The sequence below is a fragment of the Typopeltis vanoorti genome, chromosome 26 (genome assembly GCF_054136105.1).
Source record: "Typopeltis vanoorti isolate ZY-2024b chromosome 26, IOZ_Tvanoo_1.0, whole genome shotgun sequence".
Lineage (NCBI taxonomy): Eukaryota > Metazoa > Arthropoda > Arachnida > Uropygi > Thelyphonidae > Typopeltis > Typopeltis vanoorti.
The window spans coordinates 17,949,767-17,964,057 of NC_143574.1; the positions used below are offsets into that span (position 1 = coordinate 17,949,767).

The 14,291-nt window shown below is 35.9% G+C and overlaps 1 protein-coding gene across 2 annotated transcripts in view; it reads right to left on the bottom strand.

The window, feature by feature from the left end:
• Positions 1-11,972, bottom strand: part of LOC150092373 (lysine-specific demethylase 8-like) — a 101,569-nt gene extending 89,597 nt beyond the window's left edge. Inside the window, exons 1-2 of one of the 2 annotated variants that reach the window (XM_090415011.1) lie at positions 11,898-11,972; positions 3,425-3,590 (exon numbers count right to left, since the gene is read on the bottom strand). In XM_090415011.1, coding sequence (XP_090271137.1) covers positions 3,425-3,590 — 166 coding nt within the window. In that variant the 5' untranslated portion in view covers positions 11,898-11,972. Of the gene's footprint in view, positions 1-3,424; positions 3,591-11,666 lie in introns of both variants that reach the window. The other variant, XM_090415010.1, reaches the window with a different exon arrangement.
• Positions 11,973-14,291: the final 2,319 nt, after the last annotated feature.

Below are 14,291 nucleotides of genomic sequence, written 5' to 3' on the forward strand. Positions count from 1 at the left end.
TTAAATATGGATATTAAAGATATTAGGGAGAGTCTTGGGTGTGATATTCAGTTATTTGCTGATGGTACTAAGGAATGTAGCTGATACAGAATCAACAGACTGATTTGAGCTGACTGCTTAAACGGAAAAATGACAGTGAATGTAAATTCAATGAGAAATTCAATGTATAAGACTATGCATTTTAGACAGAGAACATTGCAGGCAAAGTATTATATTACTGGGAATTTGTTGCAAGTTGTCAATGAAGCTATAGACCTGAGAGTTATTGTGGACAGTGAACTAAAAGTTTGGGCCACACTGCTAAGAAGGGTACATCATCCCATTGGAAAACAGCACTGTTAAAGAGAACAGTAACTTGCATGAATAATGTGGAATCTTGAATATGGAAGTTATTCTTCCACTTTACAATTTATGTTCAGACAACATCTGGACTACTGTATGCAGATATGGTCACCTTGGTAACAAAACAGATGGGGAGACAACTGAAAAGATTCGGTGGTGAGCAATCCAGAGGACAAACATCCACATCTATAATGGGATTGAAATCTGCTACTTATTAGTTGGAGAGCAGAGATACCATACACATAGCTAACTAGACCAGTCAGCATAATGCTAAAGTCATATCTAATAAACTTACCACTCAGTATATAGTAAAATTTTAATGTTATTATAATTCCATTTGAATTAAAAATGCCTATCAAATATTTTAATATGAAGCAGTATACAGTGAAACGATTGACAAGGAACATAAACCCACCCTTATTACCAGGAAAATTAATTTCTAGATAAGAAGCATTTATTTCATGTAGTGATTTACAAGAAAGCATTAGTCATGTAACCTGGAGAATGCAAACATAAACAGTGTATGTAAAGTGAAGTACACCATAAATGTAGGGTTGACAGAATACATAGTGAAGGTGGCACATTGTCTAGCATTTATGAACATCATAAAATAATGGATAATAGCTAAAAGTTCAAGGTTCAAAACATACAACAATTGATTTTGAATAATTTAAAAAGTGCAAAAATTCTAAATTAATGTGAGTAGAGTTGTTGGATTTGTGACAGATTTTCAAGGAACACTATGAAAATTATTTCTAAATGCTTTCTTAGATTCATGCATAGATATGTTTTATAATTCTACTATCCTGATTTTCATCCCGAATGCTTTAAATAGCAAAAGTGACTAAATGTAATGGAAATTTATATCTGAAACCTGAAGGAAATGCATAAAATTCTTCTGAACAGTAACTCAGAATATTCTCAATCTGCCACTGAAAGCTTTCTGAATATTTAAATTGAGAATTAATAACAATCTGTCTTTAATTTCAATATTTCCATTTAATGTCTACCTACAAAAAGTTATGTTTTGTTGAATCTAGGAAAAACAAAATATTTCTGTTTGTTTTCTATGGTTTCAACAAAATTGATTAACTACTATAGTCTGGTAATAGCAGCAATAACTGCATATATAATAGTAAGATAAATGTCTTTATTCACAGTAAATAATAAAACTATATCCATAGATTAACTGGAAATAAAAAAATTTAAAAAAAAAAGGATGAATGAAGAGAGAAAGATACAGAACGCCATTTTTTTTTTTTTTTTTTAAATTGAGACTGAAGCAATGGAGCTGTGAGATGTACAACTCAAATAACTAAAGTGTATCACCTTAAATGAGTCACTGTAGCCTAACTCTGCAAAACAAAGCCGTAACTGCACATGACGTAAATAGCATCTGATGACTGCAATCAATGCAGCTCATATTAAAATTCAACATGAGATATACAAACTTGGTGTGATTCATTTTTACTTAAAACAAAAAATAAGTTGCAAATACGAGTTGAAAACTTCTCGTTTTTTTTTTTAGTTCAGGAATAGATATACAGGAATCTCATTACAGGAGGACTGCATTTATATTTTGTCCTGCTGCAGTGTCTTATATTGTTATTATTATTACGGGTATCTCCATGGAGTCAGTAGCCTCATCGCGGGAGACCCAAACTAGCAAAACAATATCTATCATATCTCTTCTTGAATTCATTTACAGACGAAGAGCTCACAACTAAGTCAGGCAATTAATTCCACTCATTCACCACCCTCCAGGCAAAAAACCTTGTTCTGACACCTTTGTTAACCACACTCTTCTTTAATTTCCAGAGATGACCTCTTGTTCTTCCATCACTATCACACAGCTGAAACATTTCCCCTGCATCAATCCTATAAAAACCTTTCAGTAATTTAAATGTTTCTATCATATCCCCTCTTCTTCACCTATCAACCAATCTCTGCAATCCACAAGCTCTCAATCTATCAATGTAGGGGGCATATTTTATATCACTCACCAACTTGGTCACTCTTCTCTGAACCCTCTCCACAGCCTCCTCATCTCCAAGGAATCCAGGTGACCAGACCTGAGCACAGTAATCCAAATGTGGAAGTATCAACGCTTTATAAAGGGGAATAATAACCTCTTTATCTCTGGATGTCAGTGTGTTCCTCAACAACCAAGTAATCCTATGTGCAATCTTGGACACCTTAGCAATGTGTCCTCTGAACTTCATCTCCCTATCTACCAACACCCCTAAGTCCCTAGCCTCATCAATCTCTTGGAGTACCTTTCCATCAATGTAGTACACAGCTGGTAATCTTTTAATCCCAAAATGCATGACTTTACACTTTTCCACATTAAACTGACATCCATTATCTTTTGCCCATTTTACCAGCTTATTTAAATCATCCTGCAAACTTTCAACATCAGCTTGATTTTTTTTGTGCTACCCAACTTTGCATCATCAGCAAACAACTGAATATCTCCCTTTAAGCCATTTCCTATATCATTTATATACAAATTAAACAACATTGGCCCAAGCACAGAGCCCTGAGGCACACCACTGGTCACCTGTCTCATTCTGGACTCGGCTCCTCCATACACCACCTTATGGTATCTCTCCCTGAGCCATTCTCCTATCCATATCACCAATTTAATATCCATTCCCATCTGCTCCAATTTGTGTAACAGTGTTCTATGGGGTATCCTGTCAAAAGCCTTAGCAAATTCCAGAAGTACCACTGTGTAGCCTGTTCCTTTGTCCAACTCAGATGTTATTCTATTATGAATGGTTAATAGATTGCTAAGGCAGGATCTACCTTTAACAAAACCATGTTGGCCTCTATAGAGTATCATATCCTGATCCACCCATTTTTGAATTTTGTCTTTAACCAACTTTTCCAATACTTTTACCACTACTCCTGAGATGGTGATTGGTCTGTAATTAACTACTGCAGTTTTAGAGCCACCCTTATGCAAAGGAACCACTTTGCCTAACTTCCACTCCCTAGGGACCATACCAGAGTTCAAACTTAAATTAAATATCCAAGTAAGAGGGGTATATATAAATTAGAGAGATAATAATTAACATACCCCTATCTCTGTTGTCACAATCATTTCTGTAAAAAAAGCCAATACATCTTAGCAAAAGATAAGTTACTGGTTTCCCCACAATATCTTCTTTAATAACATCCAAATTAAGATCAGATAACCTCTTAGGAAGTAAAACTTGTATCTTTTCAGGTAGGTCTGCATCCATCTATAAAAAAGAAACAGATGAAATATGTTACCACCAGATACATAAAATTGTTAATGTGAACAATAACAATAAAACAATATGAATGAAAACATTTACATTGGAATATAAAAACCCCACAAGCTCTAACATTGAAGAAGGAAAATGAAAAATGATTTCTTCTTATATATATCTATGAAGAAATCTTAGAAGAGGAACAAATGGGCTTCAGAAGTGGCAGAGGAACAGTTGATGCAATTTTTGTAATACAGAAACCAGTAGACCTTACAAAACAATTGTAGAAAACAATCATATTTTTTAGTGCTGTTTCATTGATTATAAACAGGCTTTCGATACAACAGAAAGAAAATACATGATCAAATTCCTTGGAAAAAACTAACATAGATCCCTATAATTCTCGTGGAAAGGCTTAGACGTTGATTATGCATTTTTACTAAATAGCTTAAGGAAATGACAACATATACATATACTAGGATATACATTAAAATAAATTTTAATACACTTCCAATATTTCAGCAATGTCACATTGCCATTTTCACAGGAACTTAAAAACAAGACACGTGCACGCAAGCACAACAAACAGTAAATAAGGACTAAGCAGGAAGCTATTCTTTCTCCTAAAAGTCCTGATGGTGCCCCCTAGCAGGCAATGTTGGTATTCTTTGGCGATTTGGCTGATGGTCTTCTGATGTAGGTTTCCCAAATTTGGGGCAGTCTCATACAACCAAATTTGTTGAGGTTTGGATTGTTTCTTAGGGCTGAGGCTGATTCCATGAAAAGCCTTTCGTATTTGAATTTACTACGGTGTATTATTGTGGCTTTCTTCCACCGTATTCTATGGCAGGTATTCAGCGCATGGTCTGCAAGACCAGAGTGGCTGTATTAGTGAAACCGGATGTAGTCCTTGTGTTCTGAAATTCTGATATTAGCTATCCTGCCTGTTTGGCCAAAGTAGGACAGCTTTGTAGGACAATCCAAACCTCAACAAATTTGGTGAGGAATGAAATAAATTACAAAGAACTAATATTAGACAAACTAGATAAAAAGAGATTAAAATGGTATGGGCATTTTAATGATTTGGAAAACCACCAAACAGACAAGGGGGGAGGGCAGACCAAGGATAAGCTGGATCACTAATATTAAGAAAGCTGTTAAGATCAACAGCCTTCAAGATCTTTCAAGAAAGACTTTATTAAGAGAAGAGTGGGGAAGATGGACTCATGAAGTATTCAACTCATCTTGACAGAAGAGAATCAATCATATACACTGTATATACACTGTGTGTGTGTGTGTATTTTTTGCGAGGATAGAAAGGACAAGAAGGGAGGGGGAGTAATGGTGATGATAGCAGGGGAATTATGTTCATAAAAGGTAGACATGAGAGAGGGAAATAGTGGCAATGGTTATGAGGCAGTGTGGTGCGAGGTGGAGGTTGACAGGAAGACATATTTAGTTAGATGTTGCTATAGGCCAGGGAATATGGAGGGGTGACAAAGAAATGCATAAACATCTTGGGTTAGTGAACAAAGGAAGGATAATTATTATGGATGATTTTAACATACCCCTATCTCTGTTGTCACAATCATTTCTGTAAAAAAAGCCAATACATCTTAGCAAAAGATAAGTTACTGGATAAGGAAAATTAATTTCTTGAGAGGCAACTATCTCAGGCAGCATGTCAGGATCAAGAGTTTTAAATCTAATCATTTCATCAAAGGATGTAAGTGAGTGAGGTTTCAAACTTTCCTCCAGTTGGTGAGAGAGAGATCATGAAGTGATCACCTGGGTTGTGGCTAGCCATATGCAGACTTCTGTGAGGAAAGGATATACCATAGTCCCCCCCCCCTTATCTGTGGGTTCGCTATCCGCAGTCAACCCCGGTCCAAAAATATTAAATGGAAAATTCCAGAAATAAAGAATTTATAATTACATCGGCAAAGTGGATATTAGATCCAACATTATTTCAAACACGAATGTTTGTAGAAACTATTTGTAAGTTGACCTGAGAGCTTACTAGAATACAATCCTCGGCATCCCCGAGTTGCCCTAGCTTGCACTACTTGAATTAAGTAGCTAAGGCAACTCGGGGATGCCAAGGATTGTATTCTCATAAGCTCTCAGGTTAACTTATGAAACTTTCATAGTTTCTACAAACATTCGGCTTTGAAATAATGTTAGATCTAGTATTCACTTCGCTTATATAAGTTTACATCACCGAAATGAAACCGTATGACTCTTTTAGTAATAGGCAATTCATAAGTTCTAAATTGCACGCCATCCTGTGTAGTTCCCGGTTATAAAATTTACTCTCACGGTATTGCAGTGCTTGTGTTCAAGTAACTCTTATTTTACTTAATAATGGTTCCCAAAGTGTGAGAGTAGTGATGCTGGCAATTCGGATATGCCAAAGAGTCATCGTAAAGTGCTTCTTTTTAAGTAAAAAAAGGTGAAAGTTCTTACTTCATAAAATAATAAATAAATAATAATAATAATAATAAAATGAATGCTAAGGTTGCTAAGATTCCATTCACATTCAGATAACTTTTATTACAGTATGTTGCTATAACTGTTCTATTTTATTATTAGTTATTGTTGTTAATTTCTTGCAGTGCCTAATTTATAAATTAAATTTTATCATATATGTATAGGAAAAAAACATAGAATATATAAGGTTCAGGTACTATATGCAGTTTCAAGTATCTGTGGGGTGTCTCGTAATGTATCCCCCTGCGGATAAGGGGGGGGGGCTACTGTATGTGGAAGTTCAAGGCTGGTGATCATAATAAACTTAGGAGACAGCTTGGAGCTATAGCATGGAATGATGAGTTGAACAGTAAGAAAATAAATGCTGCTTAGGAACTGACAAAGAAATACACAACTGCATCAATGTGTGAATGTATTTCAAAGGTCAAAAGGCTGAATAAGGTAGGTGTAAAATGGATGAATGAGGAGATTAAGCATGAAATCTGGAAGAAGAAGAAGCTTTGGAGGCAGTACAAGATGAATAATGGCAATAATCAGTTACATGAAGAGTATAAAGAACAAGCCAGGAGAGTGACTCAGTTAATATGGACAACAAAAGTGTAGTATGAGCAGAAATTAGTAAATCAGGCAAAGAAAACCCTTAGAGAGTTTTTTAGATATGTGGCAATGGCAAGTAGAAGGAAGAATGATTATGGTAAGATGATGTTAATGGATGAAAATGGTAGAATGGTAACTGCTGCAGAAGACACTGTTGAGGAATTCAGTGATCAATTTATAAGGATATTTCATCCTCATCAGGGTGAAATCATGAGAAATCTAAGTGTAGAGGACATAGGAGAGGAAGGCTTAATTGTCAGTGAGCAGGACGTATTTGAGGAAGTGGCAGTAGCATTGGCATGCCTGTTTAATAAGACTTACAATAGCACAGGTTCCATTGGAGTGGAAAGAAGGTAAAATTGTTCCACTGCATAAAGGTGGTGATAAGGCTGTGGCTACAAATTATAGGCCAACCTGTATATCTGGAGTTGTGGTAAAGGTACCAGAGAGATTGATGAGAAGTAGGATACAGAAATGGGTTGATAATAGCAGTATTCTCTGTGGTTATCAGCATGGATCTGTTAAAGGGAGATCATGATTTAACTTACTTATGTAGTATAACAAAGTGACAAATGTCTTGGACAAGGAAGATGCTTATACGGTGGTATGCTAGATTTCGCAAAAGCTTTTGATAGACTGCTACATGAAACGCTGTTAAATAAATTGAAATGGATGAGACTAGATAACAGACTTCTGAGTTGGATCAGTGACTGGCTGTCAGATAGGTATCAGAAGTTGTATGAGGGGATGCAGTATCCTAAAAGAGGAAGGTCACTAATGATGTGCTGCAGAGGTTAGTTTTGGGACCACTGTTGTTCAATTTGTATATTATTGATATTGGGATGGGTTTAACTGGTGATATGCATCTTTTTGCAGCTAATGCAAAATTGGGAGAGCAATACAGAGTCATGCAAATGTTATGGCCTTATAGGAGGACTTGATTAGACTGGATGAATGGGCAGGTAACTGTCAGTTCAATGTTGCAAAATGAAAGGTTTTGAAATTTGGTAAACAACAATGGGATATAAAGTATAAACTTGGTGGGGAAACTTTAAATGAGGTGGAGGAGAAGAGATCTGGGAGTGGTGGTGGTGGACATAGATGTGAAATTCAGGAACCACATCACACAAATTGTGAAGACATCACATCGGATAATGGCAATGATGCAGAGGACCCTGACATGCAGAAATAAAGAAGTTATGATGCATTGTATAATCCATACAATGATCCATAATAATCCATATGAGGCTTTGTTCAGGCCTCATATGGATTATTGTCACAGATTTGGTCACCAGGTTTTCATGGTGATGATGATACATTAGAAAGGGTCGAAAGAGGATGCACAAAAGTGGTAAGTGGTCTTTGGAATGTGCAGTAAGAGGACAGATTGAGAGAATATAAATAGGAGGAGGGAGAGACATGATTGAGACATGAGGTTGTTATCAGGTTGACATGGAAGATTTTTTCATAGAATGGGAGATGGGGGGGGATGTAGCACAAGAGGCCATCCCTGAAAACTGTATAAGGAGGGTGTGAGCAGAGGAATGAGGAACAGGTTCTTTGCATGGAGAATGATTGGTGAGTAGAATGCATTGCCTGAGTATGTTGTGAATGTAGACACATTGAATCAGTTTATGGCACAGTTGGATGAGCTATGCATGCAATGGTGTGTATCTCCCATGATAAGTCTGATTTCATGGAATTCAGATGTTATAATAATAATTTTCAGTCATTCTGCTAACATTTGTGAATTCCTCCCTTTTTGCTTTCACATGTATTCTCTCCAGAGCAGCCAACATCATCAAACTTTTAAAAATAATCAGCTAACTCCTTTCTTTATTCTAGTAGCAAGGCTTATACATTGGTTAGACATAACTAGTAATTAGTTTATGGAATTAACAATGCATATAAAGTATATTAATTAAAGGTAACTTTAATGAATAACTACTATATTTCGGCAATGTCACATTGTCATCTTCAGGAACATAAAGATATGGTATGTGCACTCAAGGCACTAACACAAGCAAATGAGGAAGAAAGCAAGAAACTAATATTGTTCCTAAAGTCCTAATGGTGCCCTCTTGTGGGCTAATTTGGTAGTCTTGGCAGTTGGGCTGAAGTTCTCATAATGTAAGTCTCCCAAATTTGGGGTAGTTTCATGCACCCAAATTTGATGAGGTTAGGAACGTTTTTTAGAGCTGCTGAAGATTCTTTGAATAATCTTTTGTATTTAAACTTGCTGCAATGAATTAGTTTTGTTTTCTTCCAACGAATTTTATGGTGGGTATCTAAGGCATGGTCTGCCAGCCCAGAGTGGCTGTGCTGGTGAAACTGGATGTAGTCTTTGTGTTCTGAAATCCTGATATTTGTTGTTCTGCCTGTTTGGCCAAAGTAGGACAATTTGCAGTTGCAAGGGACCTGGTATACACCAGGTAGGTCTAGGGGAAGTGGTTGGTCTTTTTTGAAATTGGCAGAGTGGATAAGGGATGCCAACTTTTTATATGGTCTGTAACAGGAAGTAAGGTCATATTTTTTGAGGATATTGGTTATTTTCTCAGAGGTGCCCTGGATGTAGGGGATGGTGATAGACTTGGTGTAATCTTTATTGTGGAGGGGGGGTTGTTATTCATCAAAGTTACCTTTAATTAATATACTTTATATGCGTTGTTAATTCCGTAAACTAATTACCAGTTATAACTCCTTTCTTGTGAATCTCTTTGGAAGTATTTCAACTGTCAAGCAATGTCATCAAGGCTGGGCTTGATGGAATTGCTGAAGAGCCAGTTGCAGTTCTTGCAACTAGCTCTTGAGCAATGCTGGTATCTCATTGACTTCCAGCTGAAGCAGATGAATTTCTGGGCCACTTAACCAATAGTATCAACAAACCTACTAAAGTTATGACAGATTAAGGGCCATCCTGCACTTCCTCTTGGTCCATTCATATTGGCCAAAACCATGGTGGTGAAATATTCATAATGAGTGTGAATACTGTAGTTAGTTCATCATGTTCCCCCCCTCCTTTCAGAGCCCCAAAAGTCCTGAATTAGCAATCTATCCCCATCTACACAGCAGACGGCTGAATTGAATGTCGCCATGTTTCATCCACAAAGCAAGATTTCTGGTTTCCCCCCCTTACAAATTGTGTAGGTGATAGCTTTAACATAGCATAGATCCTAATCCTATCCCACTTGAGGGTAAAGCAATAAAGCATTTCTGCAGGCTGGCAGCTAGGTAAGACATGGGACTGTACCTGATAATGCATCAGGAGGCTTTTCAACTAGCTAGGAAATAATCCAGTTACAAACTCTCTCAGATCATTTTCGGGAAAGGGGGGGGGTTAGAGATATGACATTCCAAAATTTTCCTGCCTTTCAGAAATGTCATTCTCTAACAAAACTGTTCAGAGAATGCTAAACCTTGAATCCATCCCTTTTCAATCTGCAATGGCTCAAAATTTGCTTATTCCATTTAGCTGCATTCATTTGTTGTCTCTATTGCTCTTCAAATTCTGATAATCAGATTCCAATCTTTATTTTCATTTTCTATATTTGAAGACTCATTTCCTATAATCAAAGCATCCCAAAACTTTTTTCTGTAGCATACATACTCAGTACTTCTTATAATCACGAGAGAGACATTGGGTATGTGCTGTGCATACTAAGTAATACAGAACTACAGATAGTGTGGCCATAACCTTTTTTAAAAATATTACAACACAAAAACACAAAATTATAAAAAGATGCTTATTGACTAGCTTATATTTCATTGTACTACTTTTGCACTCTTCAAAAGAAAATTATCTAGATTATGGAGTTCCTCTCTAACATAGTAGCATGGCAGATCATGCATCCTTTGATTGGAAAACACCCATGTTCAATTTTTGTCATAACATGAGGAATCTTCATATGGCCATTTTCAAATGAAGGTGAATTACCCAGTCTCATCCTAAGATAGCAGCTTTGATTCACAGAACTAGGTTTTATCCTAAAAACTGGCATATCAGCCAGAGAATACATGCAATTAACAGACAAAAAAAAAATACTATGTAGTAGATGGTGGATTATGCAATGGTAATTGTGGGTAGTGTAGTGTGGTGTAACATTAGTAGCCTACCATGAAAATGACATGGAATTGGCATCTAATAATAATATTAGTTTATCACAATCCATGTAGTCATCTTACTATGTGAGGTGTTCATTAATTTTTTTTTTAAAGTTTCAAATCTCTAAAAAAAAATAATGTTAGGCAACATTCCTTCTTGATCTCATAGTTAAGATATTAGTAACTGTACCCATTTTGATTGGTTGGCTTCAAGATTAGTTTAATCCAATATAATTGAATTAGGATTAAGGCTGATTTAAAATCAGTCTTAATCCTAATTCATTATTTTTCATTATTTATAATTCAAGTATGTTTTTAGTTCTTAATTTTAGGCTGTGACAACACATTTTCATATTATATAATTATATATTACAGCATGTATACCATAATCAAGCATAATGTACTGAAAATTTCAAAACATAAAATTTAAAAGTCATCTATCTCTTTCAACCGTAAATCTATGTCTAGGAAAGGGAGTCAGTCTGATGATTGATGTCAGTCTGAATTTAATGATCCATTTTTCACTATGCTCTTAACGATTGATGTTTGCAATTTTTTCTAAATAAAAAAATGGTACACTTAACACATTCTCATACAGTCTGAACAACAAGCTTAAAAGCTGGGACCGCAGATGATTCAAAAGCAAGTGTTGGTGTAAAAATTATGTAAACTGAGATCCATAAAAAATAATCATATGTTTGCGCAATCAATTGACCTGCATCTGTATTAGGGAAGTTTCAATAATACTATTGAAACTAATTATTCCATAGTGGTTGATTTATAATATGCATCGCTGCCAGGCTCCTCTTTTGATATATATCTATTGGAAAAGCATGTTTATCTTGAATGCAAAATTGTTGATTCCAGTATGTTTTGTTTTGTTGTTATTATTATTACCTTAAATTTTTGAGTCGAGACCAATTTTCTAAGATTGGAGTCCGAAGACTCAACGCGAGGGGACACCTACTGTACAACTCTCCGTCTCCACTACAACACAGATTACCATGAGAAATGTCAAATGCTTTTTCAAAATATATAAAGCAGAGGGAGATCCATTTTTGTACAGCTGTTGCTTTTTAGCACTTCATTCTAAAACTTTTATAAAATGCTGTATGTAGAATTTATTACCTGAAAACTATTATTTAAAATTCATGTCCCGCTCAATAAAACCAACTTCAACTACTGACTACGAGTTAAAATTCAGATGTTTCCATTTTCGTCCGTCAGATGGCAGGGACTATTATTTTTATATAAATATGCTTTCCTACATCCATTTTGAAAATCAGTCGTCATCATTCAAAAAAGCGATTATTATTATTGCACGGGCATCTTCATGGACTCATTGTCGAAGAACCAATCTCTCTGCATAATATCGATGGTACCTGTCCTTGAATTCATTAATAGACAAAGTACATTCACAACCGACTCTGGCAACCCATTGCATTTATTCAAAACCCTCCAAATTAAAAATCTAGTACTCACACCATTACTAACAGCACTCTTACTCATTTCCAGAGATGATCTCTTGTTCTGGCACGTGTAGCCAAGTTCCGAAACACTTTCCCTGCATCAATCCTCTAAAACCCTTTAAGTAACCTAAATGTTTCATTCCATATCCTCATATGGAATGCTCGATATGAGGATATTGAGGGACCACAGGTCACCCACCATCTTAGTCCCTCAATTCTGATTCTCTCCATCACTTCCTCATCTTCAAGAAAGCCAGGTGACCAGATCTGAGTACAGTAATTTAGATGTGAATTAAAGACCTTATAAAGAGGAACAGCAGCTTCTTTATCATTATTATTATTATTATTATTGATCATATATGAAAATAAAAAAGATATAAACTTAAAAATTGCAAAATATTTAAAAATAACAGGTGTAATAACCCTATATTTAAACCAAACCTAGTTCAAAAAGACTAACTAGACTAAAAGTATACAATACATTAGCCCTACCAGTCTTAATGTATGGAAGCGAAATCTGGACAATAAAACAAAAAGACAAACGAAGATTAATAACAGCAGAAATGCAGTTTATGAGAAAAACTACAAAGTATACTCGATTTGATCACAAAAGAAACGAAGAAATTATGAAAGAATTAAACCAAGAATCAGTAATAGAAAAAATCAAAAAATATAAACATAAATGGATGGAACACGTTCAAAGAATGAATACAGAAAGATTACCAAAACAAGTCTTAAAGTACAAGCCATTAGGAAAATGAAAACCAGGACGTCCTCTTAAAAGATTTAACGATGACTTCTAAGGTGGAACAGGCCACGCTAGGCTTAAATCCTTGATATGCATTATTATTATTATTATTATTATTATTATTATTATTATTATTATTATTATTATTATTATTATTATTATTATTATTATTATTATTATTATTATTATTATTACACCAGGGAGCCTGTGTAGCTCAGTGGATGTGGCGTTTGCACACCACCGCGCTAGGCCGCACGAAGGAAGTCTTGGTTTCGAGTCTAGTCGGCGACTAGAGGAAATTTTTCTAAGCCTTTTTTCGACCGGTTCCCGAGTTAGTCGATCTCTGGCACGGGCAAGCAGGTTTTTCCTCCCAGAAACTCGGGTTTTTCGTCCTGTAAACTCAAGAAAATCGACCGTAGAACCCACATTATTTCAGACATTAAATATATTGTGTTAGGGTTAGAGACCACGAGATGGCGGCACATTTGAGCCGTCTCTCTTCACTGCGTACCGCTTAATTAGTGATAGCCTTGGGCCATCTGTCTCTGATTGGGTACCAGTGGAGATTGAACTGCCCACTCAGTCTCCAAAAAGTTAGATATGGCTAAATGGCCTCGCCTACTCCCGTATATACGGGAATAAAAAGGCGTTAGCTGATTTTTTATATTATTATTATTATTATTATTATTGTGACACCTCCAGGGAGTCCAAAGACTCATCGAGGGAGAGTGTGCCAACAGCATCGAACGATTCATCCCTTCCAACTACTAACCGTGCTCAAAGTTGCTTAACGCTGAGCCATTAGTAGCAGAGGCTCTATCAATCGACCGACCTTTGCTGGCATCATACTTCTTAGGGTTCTCCAGTAGCCAATTAATCTTCTGGGTTAACCTGGAATTCTTAGCAACATGCCCACTAAACTTGCAATATTTACTACCACCATTAAATCCAGCCTAATCTCTTTCCAGAAGTATACTTCTGCCAATGTGGCACACAGCTTGTAATCCATTTATCCCAAATTGCACACTTTACATTTCTCTACATTAAACTGACATTCATTATCTTTGTTCATCCTGGCAGCTTATTTAAATAATCCTGCAAGTTCACCACATCGCCTTGATAAACTTATTCCCATTCCCAATTTCGCATTATCAGCAAACAACTGAACATTTCCCTCTATATTATTTCTTATATCAGTTAAGTACAAATTAAACAGTAGTGGTCCTGGCACAAAGCCTTGCGGCATATGCCTATCACCTGCTTTTTCCTAGACTCTTCTCCTTCATATGCTAATTTTGATATCTA